Raw genomic sequence first — 19,625 nt, forward strand, 5'->3', positions numbered from 1 at the left:
ATGTTTGTACAATAGGGCTGTTCAAAAATAACTTCTTTTTTATTTTACTTGATAAAATTGTTATGTTGCATAAAAAGAACACTGAATCTGGCTCAATTTTAAAAAGTTGAATCAATAATATGAGAGGAGAAAATTTTATTTTTGAAAATAAATGGAGTGTTTTTAGTGAGAAATTCTTTAATATAATATAATACATACTATTAAGCCGACTATTTTTCATATCCAAAATATTCTACTCTAATAACAAAAGTAAGATTGACTCGTGACTCGGAAACATGTGACTTGGTTACAACCCTGATGCAACCCTACATATGCTAAACACATCGCCCGTCCATCGTCTTTAATGCTTCGAAGATCAAATAAGATATGTCATCTCAACATTGGTTTATTCACATTGTGATCGTAAAAGTATGGATATCTGAAAATGAATGGATCCATATCTATAACAGTCATACATTTACAATTAGCAAATTAGAATATTGATGCATAGGCGTTGACTGAGCTATAGTTCGTAACCGTGCGATATATATATATATATATTCATTACAACGTTCTATTGTGATTGTTATCAGCCGAGTTTCATGATATTGTATGATATCGTATCGATATACAATCTACATTGCGATGGACGGTACAGGAAACCCGAGTATGGAGGTAGCGACATTGGAATGTCTTAGTTCGGAGCGCATCATCATACATCGCACAACAGCGATGACCATCTTTGCTTGAACACGTAACTTCGTGCCGAAGAACGAGCCACTTCATTTTCTCATCTGTACTCGCGTGACTTGATGCTTCCGTCATACACTGTCATCCGAGTGGTCTGAAATATAGCAAGTTAGCTATAGCAGAAGGGGAAATGAACATGTATATGTTTCATTTCTAATGACGGGGGAACGATAGCATTCATACTATCCACACTCCACGGTCGTGGAAGCTGTGATGTGCATAGCCAGGAATCGCAACGGATATGCGCATTGTTCCTTGCTAAACCGGGTCAAGAATCAATGCTTCCCATGTCACGGCTTACCGTTGCATTGGTACATTAGCTGCGACCATATCACGCTTTCCTGACCGAAGCAGAATACACCAAGTCTACCACCCTGGACGGTGTGATCAAAAAGTGGTCCCGTGTCCGCTATCAGTTGCCGCACTTCGTAGAATTTTATTCTGTAAAGAAGAGCGATAAGATAGAATGGACGACACCTATATAGTGTGAGGTATAACGAAACACGCTTTCTTCAGATTTGTAATCAGATTTGTATCGGGACAGACTGTACTGGGAATTTAACGCCTGTGTAACAAACGTCAGTCGACTGATGATCACCATTCTTCAAATTCGATCTCAAATCCGACAATCGGTATGCGATACGATTCACAAGGACCAATTAAAAATTAAGTCCGAAATAAAAGTGAGCCTGAGATCTGAGAATTGGGGCTGAAGCTAGGTTGCTAATGAGTGGAGTTCGTGATGTTATTATCCGGAAATTGACCGCATATTTTGGGTTTCAATCCCGTGAATTCGTCGAGAATATAAAACCGTAATTAAATGTAGATTTCACATCAATTCTCGCGTCAAATCCGATGCAAAACCTACCCAACTTGCGTGTGTGAAAAGAGTCACAAATAGGCCTGTTTCGGGGGCACATGTGAACTATTGTCACATCCCGTTGGGCCGACATATACCAAATGTCATCCTAGATGCAGTAAGTTTTGAGTTTCTGGGAAGGATCATATTGATTCAATCTATTTTGAGCTTATTATTGAACTGCTATTGCACCTGGCGCGTAAACACGAATGACCAATAGCAGATGGAGCAAATGAGTTACGACAGTTAAATTTCCTACCTGATGAACCCACTTTGAGGTTTATGCTGCAGGACCCATTTGTATGCTGTTCCCGGCTTCCAACCCACGTCCGAGTCGTCAGACCAGATGGTTTTCGTGTGGCGTTTGGTGCTGTTTGGGATTCTTAGAGCATTTCGCAGGCCAGGTCCGGGTCCGGTTATTGAATTCACAGCCTTAAATATTTACTGTGCTATAAATTGCCTATGATCAGGCAAATTGAATGGGCCACTCACTAAGTGCCTAGTGGGTAAACGGTTTGGAGTATATATCGACTTAGGTTTGTATGATTTTATAGCCATATGACGCATCTACAGCTACCCTACTGCACATTGTCCAATTAGGGTACGAAATACGATAAGACTTATCGTCGTGCCACGGATTTCAATCGCTTACTCGGGAGATTGGAATTCGTTCCGAACAAAATATACACATTTTACCGAACTCATCTACGCAATAAAAGTCAGTGGTAGCCTACGGCGCGTTTAGCCCACCTTGAGATCTATTCCAGTCCTATTTTGGCGTTTTGGCCACGTACGCCTCCACGAAACAACGTAAAACTTCCTGCTGCTCTGATAACTGAACACAAATCCCGCGAAATCCTCTTCACCACTAGTCGTGTTGACGTAGAATGTGCCACTGAAATCCACCCCGTCAAAGGAATCGAGACCTATGCGACAATTTTAAAGGATATGTATCTACAATATTCTGGAGAAATCCTTGCCTTTTTAGTATACGTATTCAAGTTACCTATCAACATCCCAGGAGCGGAGTGTATACTTTGAGTGATCTCTCTTCCCTGGCTCGAGATTTTCCAAACCGGCTCCGGTATGTCATCTCGAAAATCCAAAGGAACTTGTTGCGATGACCTGAAGTCCGCCACGTTGATTTCTTTGTCCAACGGACAAATGTCAATCCAATCTAGGACCCCGTCGCCATCCTGAGAATTTGGTATCCTCAATCGCTACTCAATTACACTACAAGGTACATCGTGGCCACACCGCCGGCTATACTATATTTATTGATTGCTATGGGAATCCATTTTGCTATCGAATACTTGTCACACACATATATTGCGTGCCGGCTGTGGTGTGCAATTTGTGACAAGCAGAAGACTGCGGATCGATGATGTTGATTTCGGGTGGGTGGTGGTCCATGACTTTTAACATCAACGTTAAATTTTACAATAATGTGAATTGCTAAGGGCACGGGTTCCAAGCTATAGACCCATTCCCACTGCGAATGGTAGTTGTATTCAGAGATGGCCAATAACGAACTACTCTACTTTTTCATAGCACCCAAATAGGTTTGGCCTACTTTCCGTGCCTCCTCAAGTGGTTATGATTTTAGAGTACTTATGATTCTACTTGACAGAATTTTTTTTGACAAAACTCTATATTTTTTTCATTTTTAAAGATTTTTACAGTATAGAGCAGTTTTTTATAAGTTTTCATGACTTTCGTGAGTGAAATTGTCATAACAACCACGGGAAATGTTCCCTGTACCATGGTAAGTGAATATATGTTCGAAGTTTGTACCGATACCTATCTGTAGTGGAATTAGTGATTATGCGTTAGTCGCGAAGCTCCAGCTTTCAATGTCGAAAGTAGCCACCCTCGATGCACTGCTAAAAGTATGCGACCCCTCGACCAAACTACATTTTGAAACTACTTAGGCCTACTTGTGAAGTAATTACTTTTAAGACCTTTCAGTTTCAACTCCCACTTGAAGTAGTTTTGACATGCCTTGGAAACTGATACTTCTACTTGAAGTGATGGAATGGAAATGCACGGCGCTACTTCTAGTTCCACTTAAGCAGCTGTGTACCTACCTACACCTTGACCGCCCCTGGTTGCATTAGAATCAAATGTATTCCTTGTAGTGGTGGCATTCACCTTGAATTACTGCAGGCTTGGAATCCCTTCCATTAATGGTTACCATCAGTAGAGCACTCTTACAGCTAACATTTGTCGTTTGTTAAAGCTGCCATACATCACATAGGTTTAAACTACGCCGTACCTGATCATTTTCGCAAGCATCCCCGACGCCATTTCGATTTTCGTCAATCTGGTTGGGGTTGTGTAGAAGCCTGCAATTATCGAAGCTGAAGGCGTCGTGATCTGGTATGAGATCGTTATCGTCATCCTCGTCACAAGCATCTCCTTGGCCATCATTGTCCTGCACGTAGACGGAATGTTGCGAAATGCATGACCAGCTGACATTTGGGAATGAAAACATAGCTCAATGCAAAGTCAAGTCGAAACTGCTCGCGAGATGCACTTCAGCGCTCAAATGTGAGATAGGGAAGGGGGGAATTCATGAATGACGTGTGATGATAACCAAGGCATGATGATGTAGCGCCCTAAATGACGCAATAATCAAGGGAAATTCCGAAATAATGGTCTTCCGCACCACAGTCCTAGCCACTTGCAACGACTTGCACATTAAGTGTACAATACATATACATTATACATAGCTATAAGAGGCATTTGTTCCAAAGTCTTCATGTTTATAATTCGTTAAAATGCGCTTAATCATCAACGTTGTCTGTCCCGCTATAGGGGCGTCTATTCAAACTAATACACTGAACCTGAATAGCGAATACACACCCCAACGAACTTGGCTAACTTGCTAAGAACGTGGTTACGTAGTTAGGCGCGCGAAACTGCCCGTAAACCGAACCGCATGGTAACGAAATCCCCTTTGATTTGTGAAATCATTAGATTACATTCTCAAGTTCGTAATATAATCCTGCCGATATGGCAAGTATTCTCAAGCCTTTGATTGCCCGCGGATTTCGGACAATGTCAAACCCTACAAGATGAGCAGGCATGTGTTGCGTCGTTTTACATACGATCAAAATAAAGGACATTGTTTCCCGCTTCATATGACTTGATTAGAACGAAAACGAATGCCTAGCCCTAGAAGTTTGTTTGGTATTTAAAGACATCTTGTCGGAGGGCGAGGTTACAACACAACGACAGAAGGAATTGTGTTACCGTGTCGATTTGGGAAGGATTAATTGTTGCGTAACAATTGTCACGGTCGTCTTGTATGCCGTCACCATCAGTGTCGTGGTCTGTGTCGCAGTCGTCGCCAACGAAGTCGTTGTCACGATCCCGCTTCGTAAAGAAAGATGTAAAATTCTCAATTGGTGACCGCTTTGACGAAAATTTGAAGATAACATTCGGCGAATGCACGACTTTACAGGTGTACAGTATACAACTATACATACACTGCTATGTAACCAGAGGAGCTTAAAGTAGGCTAGCCTTCATTGGTACTTAAATGGTAGTAGAAGTAACGCTATAAATTTCTACTTGATTTGAATGACATATCAAAACAACTTTAAATGGAAGTACAAAATGAATTTGGGAAAAAGAGCTCCAGTAAGTCGCTTCATATAGTAGATTTTGGTGGCACACTTTTTAGCAATTTATCGTAGGTGGTTACGTTCTAAATTGCAAGATGCTTGCTCGGGACGAATACAAAATATCAAATGACAATACCAACAGGTGCAGTGTTTGAAAATATATTCAGGTACCGTGATACAGGGTTATTTCGCCCAGTTGTGGCAATTTCACTCATGTACGTAATGTATACCTAAACCTATCTCGGAACTACAGTGAGTACGCGGTTACTGACCAGTGGCCCGTCACCAGCTCTGAACGCAGCACGGCTCAAGTATTCATATTCAGCCATGATGCGATAAATTGAATTCTGGATAAATTTGTGAAGATTTGACGAATTGATTAATAAAATCCGCGGAAAAAACATTCAAATACTTACAAAGGGATAGCGTGACATCGCATATCAATTCTCAAATTACCTGTTCTCTGTTACTGTGCACCGGACAGTTATCACACGCATCGCCTACACCATCGCCATCCCCGTCATTTTGGGAGTAATTCGGTACATATTTGCAGTTTTCGATCTTGTCAGCGACACCTATCGCCAATCAAAGAAACGTCCTTCTTACATTTTTATCCGCTGCGATAATTTAAAAATAGAACGCGGGTCGTCATTTAATACGATGGTGAATGCTTTCGATAACAAAGAAGGGTTACTTGTAATCTAATACCATCGATAGGGTCCACGCGCGATGCAATTCGCAATGATTCTTCGACCTCAACTGATATCTGTTGCATTTAGTGTCACTCCAGATAAGTGTTCCAATATGTTGCTTGTACAGGGGGTCAGAAAAGAAGTACTGCTACTTTTTCAGAGTAATCAAAGTAAAGCACATTTCGCCTACTTGCTCAATTACTCAAGTGGTTGTGTTTTAGACTACTTCCACTTCTTTACAATTTCACTTACACAGCTTTTTACACAAAACTAATTACTTCTTACTCCTTGGATTATGTAAAGTTTAAAGAAGGTTTTGGATGTGTTTGCACATCATATTTATGACTGATATTGTGATACCAGCCGAGCAAAATAGTCTCTGCACCACGGTAACTGAATATTTTTTTCGAACATAGCATCTAAATTCGTAGCGTTCATTAATCATTAGGCCTTACTCAAAATCACCCTGAAATATATAAAATAGCCAGCGCGTATTAACACCTAAAAGCATGCGACCACTCGATCTAATCTACTTTTAGAAGCTTATTACTCCAGTAGTTCGCACTTTCTAATCTTACTTGAAGTAGTTTTGACATCACTTGGAAATAACTATTTCTGCTTGCGCTACTTGGGTAGAAATTTTCGACATTATTTCTATTTCTATACTGAGTAGCAACACAGACGACTTCGACCACCTGAATTCCTTGCAGTGTTGGACATCTGAAATTGGAAGTTGGAATTTACGTTACTTCGTTATTTATACTTCTTCTTGAGTATACGAAACCTGGCTACTTTGATCGCCTCTGGTAAATTGTGACGTCTCTTTTTTTCTAAGAGTCGAAGTTTTGAGACTCAAGTTTGAAAATTGACTGTTCGATCGTACCGATTCATTCTGCAAGCCCTAATACTGACCATCGCCATCTTTGTCATTATCGCATTCATCGCCTTCCCCATTGCTATCATGGTCGTACTGGTTAATGTTTTCCACGTTGGGGCAGTTGTCACAAGCATCACCATGCATGTCTGAATCTGAATTCTGCAAAGGCCAATACTTTGGATTCTGGAGGTACAAAACTGTAATACCACAACAAACAAATGTCCGTTACATCGCCAAATATATTCCACTCTTTCGACTGCTTCTCATCAAGAGCGAACGTCAGTAAGCAAATGGAGTAAATTCAGCAATATGAGCAATGAAAATGTTGCTTATTACAATAAAAGCTAATTTGTAGGAATACTGCCGAGTGCCGATTTCACACGAGACTTTTTATCCTTGGCAACGATAATCGCAACAATCACAATAAGTATCATTTATATGGCAAACTCTTGAGCGAGTTTTCATTACTCTGGTGCAAATAACCAGTGTTTTCATTCGAGAATATTGACAAAATACTAGATGTGCAAACTGAAAAACCCTAGATTAACTACAATAGTTGTGAAATTTACGACAAACGATATGGTGCGAATCATGAATTATGCGGGAAACACGTTCAAGACATGCTGGTGGAGGGCTGGAGGCCGTTTTTACTAAGACGTCCAAAATTCTGGATTTTCGCGTCGTATATAGTAACGCATCCTCAGTAGTGCAGTTATACCTGCTGATCCTTATTGGGAATATAAGGACAGTTGTCTTCGTCATTCCAGACGCCATCATTGTCCGCATCAGGATCACAAACATTTCCAATTCTATCCATGTCGGAATCATCTTGACTGCTGTTAGGAATTGTTGGGCAATTATCCTGCGTAAAGGTATGCACGTAATGAATTTAGGAAATATCGGCGATATATTTTTCATGGCCTAAAATAGCTTACACCTGTAAGGATTTTAACAAGGTAACATATTCGGGATATGATATGACAAGTACAATATGGAACTAGCGGCATGCGCGATAGCCACGAGACTGCGCATAGGCAATGCACATTGTAGGCCTACCCTTTATTTTGATGACAGAATGAAGCACATATCAATTCCAAAGTGAGATATATTCTTGAAGAAAACCGAACGCTTTATATGTGTAATCCTTCCATAGCTGGAAGCAAGCATGCCTGCCCAAGCTTCTTTCGAGGTTGGCTGCAGCATTCCATAAGTTTCTGTCGATCGCACTATTATTTCTCAAATGCTAATATTGCAAACAGCGCGTATTAATCATGTTTCCTTGCTAAATTGAGGGTTATTAGGTGCAAGCCTAGTGTTCGTTTAATTGTCCACCAATAATTTATCAAGAGTTTTCATATAATTTGTGTCATTCGGACTTCCACTGCGAATCGATGATGATCGTTTGGCTGGAGTTTTACGCCGGATGCCTGTCCTCTCGCAATCCCACCCATTTGCCGGACTTGGGACAGACGCTGGTGGATACGATTCTGCCCATCAGTAGCTGCGTTTTAGGGTGGCAGTCGCCAATGCGATTTGAACGAAGCCAAATAATGGGTCTCTGAGTGGAGCATGCGCAAAAATTGTATTGTTTAAAATGATTTGCAAATTGCTACGAAAATGCGTTTATGTGAAATCGTCTGACGGGCCTCATTTTGGGCATCTTTCTTCTACCTTTAGCTTACGACTGTTGTTAGCCATCCTACCTACCATAGGCGCCGAACGCTAATTTTCCTTAGGCATGCGAGTTCGATGACGTCACAAAGGAATGACGTCATGATCCGACGGAATTGATAATTAGGGATAATATAGCATCAATTCATGAGGGTTAAGTGCCTGCATAAATGCCGATTATGCAATATCTTCGTGTTAACAAACTTGCGCGTATGATAAGCTTGTCAATGAGTCCGGAAGTTCTGTCAATTAGCGAGTCCCTGATCGCCAGCGAACAATTAAATACGCCGCTTATCAACGCGTATTACGTAACCTCGGCGACGATTTGCGCAAGGCAAAATGTCAGAGTTGTTATGGAATCTGTTCTATAATGGCACCGATTTCAGGTTGTTCAAACCTTTCTCGTCTTTTACAACTCAAGCCTTGACAGTTGACACACATCTTCTGATGGTTATGTTCAGGTATTAGCGGAATTCACTTACGCATGCACGGCGCACTCACAATCGCACATGTCTGCGGGCATTCGATGTCATTCAGGTCAGCGATGTCGCTCTTTAATTACAATCGCTAACCAACAAACACCTAACGGCATTGTCACCAAGCCATCGAAAGATTGGAGCTAACGCACGCTAGGCCCGAGAGATGGGAGCCAACACATGCTCGGCTCTAGACGCGATAGTCGGCCAGCGATGATATCTTTCGTACCAGGCCTGTTGCAGATGCGATTGTGTAGGCAAGCGATAATATTGTGTGCGCCAATGCAGATGCGATAGTGCAGGCAGCGATGGCACCGGGCCTACTGCTGATGTGATTGTTCATCATGCTCAAGCCAGTGAAACTAGGCTTGTAGGAGACGCGATAAAGCAGGCAAGCGTCGCAAGCGATGATTGCCGAGCTCACGGTAATCAATGACACAATTTCGCGATCATCTCAGCGGGAGATCGCGTCGCCATTTCATTGTGCACAGACAAATCTCGTTAATTGGCAACACGCTTGTAGCTAATTGGCCGCGCGCAACGGGTTACCTCGCTCACATAAGCGGTAGCAGGTAATGTCGTAAACGGAAATACATTGCGATTCGTTCTAAATAACACAATCGGGGTTTATGCCGATTCATGCCAAACCGAATTCTAGGCATGCCGCATACCTAAAAGAATGTCTAGGTATGCCTGGCATGCCCACTTGCCCAGGTTCGGCGCCTATGCTACCTACCGTATGCTAAATGAGATATCGCTTACAATGACGTCTATACATTGGTACTAATTGTTGTGAACATTTTTGTAGACGGATTTTGACAGCTGGCGTTATGCCACTTGGTTCGATATATGCGTGTGTATAATGCACGAATATGTTTTAGGACGCGAAACCGAGAATGCGGACGTTCGAGCGGTACAAATTTTAGAATCAGCTGTTTTCAAGTCCGGTAATATGAATTATATGATTTGTAAAAAGTGTCGTCCTTTCCAGATTCCATATGTGTCGTCCTCTCCGAATTCCAAAATATGGTAACCCTAATATTGGTCTAGTGCGCCGGCATCAGACATGGGGTGATTACTTCACGAATGTAATCGATTGCGATTACGATTACTTGTGAATCCCGCGATTACGATTACGATTACGATTACAGCAAAATCAGGAAGTAGTCGACTACGATTACGATTACATTTCAAAAGTAATCACGATTACTTACGATTACATTTGTTTTGCTTCTTAGAACTAATTTCAGAAGAGATATTGGAAGACAATATAAGGCTTGCGATGAAAAGGTCTAATGAGATAACAACTTTCTTCGTAAATTATGCGTAATGTTCTTGTTACGTCATGCACCCATTGCCCAACTCTATGCAGGACTATTCGTCGCAACCAGCGATTTGCATTCTTGCCAGGTCCGTAACTGCCACACCCCAAACTCCCCAATAGGACCGGGAGCGAGCTGTAAGGGGACTTAAAAGTATTTCGTAAATCAACATAAATTATTATAGAGTATTTTCAAGAGAGTTAATGAACTTGAGAATTTTCTTCGAGCTTTGGCATTTAATGTCTCTAAATAGCTTGATTTTGAAACGCATACCTCTTCCCCTCGAGAGAAAAAGCATGCATGTACGCATTTCGTTGGCGGTCATTACCCCGCCACGACACACCAAAAGACGTATGCAATTTTGGCCAACATGCAACTCAACAAAGTGTACTACCAAAGTCTGACCTTGGCCAAAACTTTGGCTAGGCCTATGTGTCCAATGTCAATTGTCAGTAGCCGCGCTGTGTGGCTCGAGACTAGAACGGCCAAGACAGACATTCCATGTAACTTCGAAGAATAATAAAGTTACCACATTATTTGTATTTCGGCTATCAGTCCTGATACTTGAAAATAGGACCGTTAACTGTGGAAACTGATGAAAAATACTATATTATGAAGACGAGCCATTCTATATCACTCGGGCATAGAGTTGAAAAAAGTGGGTTGAACCGGATTGATCGGAAAACTGATATGTGAACATAACGACTTGGATTCGTACTCGAGTCAAACACTATGACTCGGACTCGACCCTATACTACCTGACTTGGACTCAGACTTGACTCGGAGTGAATTGAAAATGACTCGACTTGACTCGAGTGAAAACTATACATGAGAGATTGACTTGTGACTCGGAACATTGTGACTTGGTTACAACCCTACCAATACCAGCGTTTGGAGTGGGGACGAATTGCTGTTTTGGTCCTGATTGTACCTACAACCCACGCTAACATGGTGTATAAGCGGATGGCTATGACGACAGATATAAATGTCGAATGAGGAATTGGGAAATAACGATTGGCGCCCGTTTCAAGTACAGTCATATGAGATTAAGATATATAGTGAACATAAAATTCTACCTTCCACTTAATACAGATACTGCAAGCTGCCGTTACGAGAAACGGCAAAGAACGGCTCGGTTATGATATATATCAGCAGCTGTTGATTTTAACCATCGTAATGTTTTATTTGACGAGTACAAAATTTCAAATCTTTGTCTGTCCGGTGTAGGCTACGTATAATACATAGGCTACGTACTACGTATAACCAAACTGCGTTTTACTAAGCATAACCAAACATCAATACATAAGTTACTATTTGAAACTAGGCAGAGTGGTGATTATTAGGCCGGGAGATAGCGTGGTGGTAAGGATAAGCGCTCACCAATCTGGCGGGCCCGGTTCGATTGCAGTCGGCGGTTTATCTGGGCTCCTCTTCGCCCGCCGTTGCCGTTGCCCAGAAAAAGACCCGACTAAAGAAAGCACTCACAAGGAATGGAAAGAACTGGTAGAAAGGGCCGCGGCTTCAACAAGATCAAAACCGATAAGAACTGTGATATCGGGTACTCTAGGCCGAGGTGGATGTTAGAGTAAAAGGATCGCAGCTACAGGCGCGTCGCTTGACATCCTTATATCTGTTCTTTACATCGCATTGTACATTGTGTGTGACTTGTTCAGATGAAAAATATAACCCAACGATTATTATTATTATCTTGCTGCGAGGTAGTGGCGTCTGGAGTGTATTGATAACCTGATATACAGCATGGCTTACACTGTTCTAACAATTACACAACAATGTACATCGAATATATTTACTACGTGTGGATACTTCTTACGCAAGGACGAGCAAAGCTAATACTTATGACGTAATAATGAGCAGTGGCGTTTGAAAATCAACCGTTTGCGCTATCAATAGACTGGTACAATATCTCTTCCTTGTTCACGAATGCTCGGTTATGTCATATTCATTGTACAAATAAAAAAGTAATCGTTCTTTCACAAAGAAATCGATTAGATATGTGAAGTAGTGGATTACGATTACGATTACTTTGGATTTTTTTCGAATGTAATCGATTGCGATTACGATTACTTGAAAATGCTGTAATCGTCGTAATCGATTACGATTACTAATCACGATTACCCCATGTCTGGCCGGCATATCGCATCGCGAAGTTTGAACTCACTTGTCTACAATTATTCTCGCTACATTCAAGCGCATCATCAGGGTAGTCGTCCATATCAGAATCTTCTCCACATATATATCCATTCCCGGCATATCCGAAACGACACACGCATGCGTACGTCTCTGCAGTGTTGGTGACGTAACAGTCGGCATGTTTATCGCATGGGCTGTCGCCTAGATACGTTTCAACATTATCAACCGGATTTGAAAACATTACGAATCAGACTACAATCACGCGATATGCATCTATTACAACAAACAGGTTATCTTATTGTTTATTTTCGCTACGTATTTCCAGTTGAGCTGTGGGAGATAATAGTAAATTCAAGTGAGAGACCATTACGTCGGGAAATGGGCCGCAGAAGAACTGATAAAAGGACGTGATTGTACATTTACAGTTTCGCCTCGCATATTTAAATTCGGTGGTTTCGGAGTGGCGACAAATATCGGGCTGATAACAAAACTAGGTGGCACACTGTCGGTTGACTAATTTTACGGGTGCATTACGATCGTCACAGCTTGATTGTTATCAAACACTTCAACTTTGACAAATGTTAATGCTTCTAAGAATATAGTTTCCGGATGGAACTGTTGAAAGAAACTAGAAAGAGTAGTCACGTGTGGTAATAACAGTATCTATACTATATATAAATCCGATTTGCAAAATTTGTTGTCGACTGCCGTAGGTATTGTTTACCGAGAAGCAATGTCTCGCTATTGCAGATTTCACACAATGGAACATTCCAGCAACGGAATGATGATTCCCTCTATGAGTAATAACTGGTGTGGAAGGAGTGATTACTGAAGATTAAAAGACATAAGCCGGACGTGAAGTATGTCTTATGGATCGTTAGGTCGCAACGAAAGTCGTAAGCTTATTTCATTATTATAGCGACAAGAAATGAAGGTAGGCTACTTGCAAATCCTCGACAGCAAATTCAATGAATATCATTCTATACTAAATATGAATCGCAATTGTCATATATATACAAATACACGTCTAAATACCTCCATCCTGGCATAGACGCATTTCCACGCAATCGCCCGTGTTATTACGACGATATCCTTGTTGACAAGATTCGCATTTGTAGGATCCCTGGAATGTACACGAAATAATATTTATGTACAATGTACACGTTCATTGATAAAAGTGCCAATGACCATGCAATCTCCTGATCGCAGCATAAGTTATATCAGATTCACGCTAAACGTGTAACGGGAAGGCATGCTAGTTTGTTGGTTACCATTTCAAAGCATTAGAAGTGTACGATAGAATGGAGTCGAGAAGAAACTATGAATTCTATAAAAGAAAACACCGACTCAGGCTTTTCGGATTACAGTAACAATAATATGAATTTTACGTGAAAAGACGCATGTCCAGATTGTCCACAGATGAGGGTACCAAATGGAACAGCATAAGTATAGATAAAGTAAATCAGCTTGGAAATGGACAATGGGCAATGGCCTTTTCCGAGACGAAATTAGGCCAGTAATTTTCAACCAATTAATCGAATATCACTCGCTGGTATAGGTTTCTAGAATATAACAACAGATAATAAAAATTAGATTGACAAGTAAGTTCAGTAGAAGTATATCTACTTGAATGACGTGAATGCATATTTGTATTGGCAGAGTATATATAATAATCTCATTTGGACGATGTCATTTGGCTTTATAACTTCGCCGAAGCAACTATGCATTGAACCGATGGAACAGATGCCAACTTTATCTTTTATATCGATTCACAGTAACGGGCAGTTGAATTTGGCACTTACCACCGTGTTGATGCAGTGCGCATTTTCCTCGCATTCGAAAGCTCCACTGCTGCACTCGTCGATATCCGTGCACACCTGCGAAATTGATAAAATCAGACGAGCACGGAATAAGGCATATATGATGTAGCAAATCGCAGGTTATATGATTGATCACTAAATGAAGGCAGGTTTGATAAGTTTTGAGTAAAACAAAGTTCTTTCTTTTATACAACAAATTTAATATTAGATATGTATTCTCATCCAAATCAAAACTATATGACCTTGGATACTTCAATTTCAAGTTTGTTCTGACCTGGCAGAGATTCAGATAATTTAAGTGGCGATTCCAGGTTTCTTTAATTTTTAAGGCTATGAAGGCTATATCGAATGTATTTGGGATACTATTAAGTGTCAATACACTACCTACTCTTTGGGGACATTAGTCAAATCGATATATAATAAATGTTGTAAATCTATCTAAGCGAGGCGAAGCTGTTCTAGTCTTCAACTTTTTGCGGGAGCGCGGAAGAGACAAGGAAATAATCATTATACTTTACCATGAGTGCTTACTGCAGGGAACATGCCTCGAGAAATAAGTATGGTCACAAATTTTGAATCATGAACTATCAAACTATGCAGCCGAAGTATAGTAATGAATAATCATAATAATACTGATAAGCACACGCCTATGTATAGGACTGCTGTGATGTGAACAAGATACTACATTCAAACGATCAATATTCGCGACAAAACAAATGCATTCGAGTATTGCCGAGAGCGAGCACCTCTCGAGTGCCAGGGTTGAAAATTCAAATAGACAACTGGCATTGTTCGCTGTAATCTTACAGTTTGTGAGTGGCCGCAAAGCATTCGATATGGAGTTACGACAAGCTTGCAACCGGAATACGTATCCAAACCTGTAATCCAAAACTAGACCCGGCGTGTATGTCGCAGGGGAGTGGAACGGTATTTGGTTATCGATTTCGCTGGTAACAGTGCGAGACATTTGGAAACTGCTTTAGCCAATGGTCTTAAATCAATTGAGTTGTTATGAAAACTGTCGATAAAAGACAGAGTATGGTCGAAATCATTACGATAAACTGTAAAGACATACATATTACATATATTAATACGATTTCGAATTGGTCCTGTTTGAGAAGCTATGCTACGGAGTGGAGATTGACGTTGAGTTCATTAGACATTGGAATGAAAGCATAAGTTAACCTCGTGATACCAATGAGAAAACACGTAAGGATGAAGTTTTGTGAAGTCATATACTACGGGTTACTTCTATTGGAACACGTGTGCAACGTACATGAGCAATCGCGCATCACTACCTGCTTATTAGTAACCACTCCGTCGATTTGAACGGTTTCTATATCTTCCAGATATCCGGCTGGACATGACAGGCATTGATAAGATCCAATGGTGTTTATGCATCGCACTGCGTGTGAGCATGGTGACTCCGGCCAGTGCGTGCATTCATTGATGTCATCACAATGCGTTCCGTTCCCTGGTGTACAACAAATTGAAAATTAACTTCGTAATCCTGCGTTCTATCCATTGTGACCAAAACGTTCACCGATACCTTTGTATCCGTTTGAACATTTCCCACATAAAAAGCCATCTTTGGTGTCTATGCATGCCACGCCGGGAAAGCAAGGGTTGATAGTACAGTGTTTTGTGTGAGTATCCTGCACTGCTACATCATTGTGCACCGATAAATCAGGCTGTACTTCGGGAGAGTATCTCGAAAAGGATTGGACGCCTGTAACGAAAACAAGCGTCACTATGTACTTACGCACAAACCAATCGCCATCGATATTGTTACCGTGATTCAATATTCTACCATACTAACTATACTCACTTTTGGCATATTAATCTAGAAATGTAGAATTCCATTGATAATATACCTTGCAAACCATGGACATCATTTTGAAGTGAGTCACACATCTATTTGACAAATTCTGAAATCGCTGAAAAGTTTGGTTTTCTTCGTCTTATAATCCCACCGAAAAGTATTGATATTTGTCACATTTATGGTACTTCAAGATGTTTGACTGACTTCTGTCAGCATCGAGCGTCAATAAATGCGGTGAGCTACGACCCTGGCTACGACCATAAAAATGTTTCGATGTTAAAACGTTATTTTTACAAGAACAACGAACAGTTTCCCAACCACCGTAAATATGAGTATTTTCTCGAAATTCATTATCACAAGTTACACTCTTGCGGCCTCTATAAAACTAACTTCTCTAGCTGGCAGTTGCTAAAGCACCGCCCCAATAATTACTATGGGCATGGCCCCTGCGCAAGGATGACACACGCGATAATTACAATGGGCAATTTACGCAGGCCGAATTAAAGGAGCGGCGTAGTCGGTGGATTTAGCCAACGCCGAAGGCACGCAACGAACAATACGATGTCAAAACAACCAAGCACAGTTTCTCAGTCTAATGCCAGTGTTCGATCTTCGTCTTTCTTATTTAGTCTGTCTTTCTCGCTTTTTCTTTTCTCTCTAAAGACGTTGTGAGCGCAGCTATGTACGGAGTAGAATCTACGATATACCCTCGACGTTGCTACTACCAAGAATCAAACCGGGGCATTCACCGTCATTGGTGATGGTGTGCTAACTCGCCCACATATAGTAGCATTTGAGAATATGATGACGAAACCTATAAGGCCATCACGAGGGCAATTGAGTTGTGATGTTGACGTTTGGCCAGGGTGATGAACTTTTTTCTAGTCACCAACATTAGAACCGGGGGCAGAACAGTGACATGACGCATGTTGATAACCTTTTTTGTTGTAATCCTCGTGCCAAATCTTAGACGTATATGCTTGCTGAGATGCCAACTCAAAGTAGGGCCTACTTTCGGCCTATGCAGTCTTTTTGTGGGACAGCTCCTATGCAGATAGGATGACGCGGAGAAGCCTTGATAAACCTACTACACGCTACTCTTCACTCATGGTAATTGAAGTGCTATAGGGTACCGTGAACTGTTTTCCCTTTAAGAGGGTGTCGCGACGTCGAAAAGGTCGAGAACCAATGCATTAGCCCGTACTTTATTATCCGTCTAGCTGTCAGAAGCTAGGGTTACCATATTTTTGTGTCTCAAATTACGGACACTCTTTAGCGCCTACTAGCGGATTTTATAATGAGGTATCACATTGTCGGTCAATATGACGTCATACTAGCAAAGCTTCGCCTATCGACTGTATACAAACATAGATAGGGCCATCTCTAATGTAAGCTCTGGTGATTGCTTGGGTCTGCAACAGATTTCTTCACGGGCCGAAAAAAATTGTCGTGTGTTTGACAGCACTGCTATACTAATAGGTCGGTGCGGTTACCTGGTTGTGTGTTGTAACCAGGTCCAGAACGACATTTTTTCTGCCCCCTTCCACCCAAAAAAGCACTGATCTTGGGCCCTGCATAGGGTAATCAATACAACTTCTTGGGGGCTTACTATATGCATCTACGGTTGTTAAATATTGTGAATGAATTACGTCAATAATATTGGCTCTTCCGTATATTACTATAAAATGCACCAGCAGGTTGCACATCCGATGGTGTTCAACCTTTTATGGTCGCGAACTCATTCCCAATTTGAAAATGTTCCGTGGCCCAGTTCAAAAATTGATAGGCTGATGTGATTACTAAAAAAAGGACAGCGTGCCCAGCAGACTTACTCACGACCAACATCCAACATATTCGCGATCACCAGAATAAAGGCAAACGACCCCCAGGTTTAGAACAAGTCTCTTTGATTAAAGCATCCAAACGGCCTTAACCAACTGTAGGAGCATATCTTACAATTGCAATTACAATTAGACTTATCTATGTGAATGTTTTTTTTTATGCATGAATGAATTTTTAGTAAATTTTGATTGCATTTTTTGCGAGGGCGGCGCGTAGTCCTCATAATAACTACCGATATACGTTGCAGTGAATCGCGCGCAGGGCGCAGAAAAATTTAAAATAGCAAAAATCAGCTTAAAAATATTATTGTTGATGCTGATTTACGAAATAATTTTGAGCCTACTTCAAGTCTTCAAAATTCCGGACATTTTGGCATATTTTAGAATTTCCTCCCTTCCGCAGTTTTTACAGTAAAATTCCGGACACGTCCGGGGAATTTCGTATATATTGTAACCCTATCATAATCTATAGGTCTATTTGCTTCGACGGCGGTGTGTTACTAAAATCATTACGAAACGGGCATGCCCCTGCGCAAGTTATCACTTGAATTAGAGTAGGTTCAGCGCTAATTGGTCGGCAGGATTTATTGTCTGACTAAATTTAGCAACTTAGGAAAACGTGTATAATCGTGAGACAGAATTTCATTAGTAAGTAGAATTAGCAAACCTCCTATCCATCATCCAAAGCAGCACAATCTAATGTAACGAACGCGGACTCAATCCAGGGATATATAGTTCTACATATCCCTGGCTCAATCAAGCATATCATAACACCACAGCAACTATATGTATGTCAGTAGGCTATAGGTAAAGATGAATAATTATTACAAATTTACAACAATCAGTACCTTCTTGAGAACAAGCCATGCATTGCTTTATCGTTTGTTTCAACTCCTTCGACTCAGTTACCTGAATCTTCAGCGTGGAATGTAAATCGCGTATCACTTCCGTCAATTCTGGAGATGCAGTGAAATAATGGTGATGATTTTTGCATTATCATTATTGCTGGCTACAGTCGGGAATCGTAGCTGAATCTAATGCGGCGAATATCAATTAGTCCCGCAATATCTCTACCGCAACGTTACGTAACGTTCGCATCGTACGATGCGTTCATCTCGTCAGACAATATTTCATCAAGACACCGCGCGGATTTTAGGTACAGTATTCATACCTTGGGCGAATTGCCGTATAAACGCAAATCATCGCACCGGGAATTCAGTTATTGCATCCTATTCAATGACCAGTGGAACAGCTTACCTGACAACTTGGCAATCAGTTGGGATGTGTACAAGGCGTTCCTGTCTTCCGAATGGGGTTTTCGAATTGCATCGGATTGCGGGCAAAACCGCAATGACTTTTTCCTCAACACTCTCAGCTTCTCGTCCGCATAGAGCTCCAATTTTCGCAAATGCGACTGCGAAGTGATAATTAATTAGTCAGATTGGCAGCATATTATTACGCATTGAAAAGCTAACGGTGAGTATAGAATGAAGCAGACTTGTAATCGCAAGAGGAGACGTGATTGGGGACGGGAGCTAGTTTGATCACACAGATCAATCCACTATTATCTCTGAGCTTGTGACTTCGAAAGTACCGTTATACATTGCGACACAATTGTAGTGTCGTTTCGTTGGCGAAAACTACTTTGTCAGTCGTACACATCGCGACCGTAAAGTAAATCATTGCAAAAATGGGATCCAAGCAATATTAGAGCCCGAACAGTCTGGCTTGAGGAG

General features: G+C 41.1%; 1 protein-coding gene across 2 annotated transcripts in view; it reads right to left on the reverse strand.

Annotated features, from left to right (window-relative positions):
• Nucleotides 1-367: 367 nt before the first annotated feature.
• The window catches only part of LOC145456393 (cartilage oligomeric matrix protein-like), a 36,941-nt gene continuing 17,683 nt past the window's right edge, over nucleotides 368-19,625 (reverse strand). For both annotated transcript variants that reach the window (XM_080334509.1, XM_080334508.1), the window contains exons 5-21: nucleotides 19,147-19,303; nucleotides 18,738-18,845; nucleotides 15,776-15,955; nucleotides 15,525-15,700; nucleotides 14,209-14,283; nucleotides 13,442-13,529; nucleotides 12,435-12,607; nucleotides 7,505-7,648; nucleotides 6,822-6,945; nucleotides 5,674-5,792; nucleotides 4,844-4,966; nucleotides 3,864-4,022; nucleotides 2,595-2,784; nucleotides 2,339-2,514; nucleotides 1,848-2,020; nucleotides 1,031-1,170; nucleotides 368-823 (exon numbers count right to left, since the gene is read on the reverse strand). In XM_080334509.1, coding sequence (XP_080190635.1) covers nucleotides 801-823; nucleotides 1,031-1,170; nucleotides 1,848-2,020; nucleotides 2,339-2,514; nucleotides 2,595-2,784; nucleotides 3,864-4,022; nucleotides 4,844-4,966; nucleotides 5,674-5,792; nucleotides 6,822-6,945; nucleotides 7,505-7,648; nucleotides 12,435-12,607; nucleotides 13,442-13,529; nucleotides 14,209-14,283; nucleotides 15,525-15,700; nucleotides 15,776-15,955; nucleotides 18,738-18,845; nucleotides 19,147-19,303 — 2,328 coding nt within the window. In that variant the 3' untranslated portion in view covers nucleotides 368-800. The remainder of the gene's footprint in view (nucleotides 824-1,030; nucleotides 1,171-1,847; nucleotides 2,021-2,338; nucleotides 2,515-2,594; nucleotides 2,785-3,863; nucleotides 4,023-4,843; nucleotides 4,967-5,673; nucleotides 5,793-6,821; nucleotides 6,946-7,504; nucleotides 7,649-12,434; nucleotides 12,608-13,441; nucleotides 13,530-14,208; nucleotides 14,284-15,524; nucleotides 15,701-15,775; nucleotides 15,956-18,737; nucleotides 18,846-19,146; nucleotides 19,304-19,625) is intronic.

The sequence above is a fragment of the Botryllus schlosseri genome, chromosome 14 (genome assembly GCF_051294905.1).
Source record: "Botryllus schlosseri isolate E-star chromosome 14, Bs_hap1, whole genome shotgun sequence".
Taxonomy (NCBI): Eukaryota; Metazoa; Chordata; class Ascidiacea; order Stolidobranchia; family Styelidae; genus Botryllus; species Botryllus schlosseri.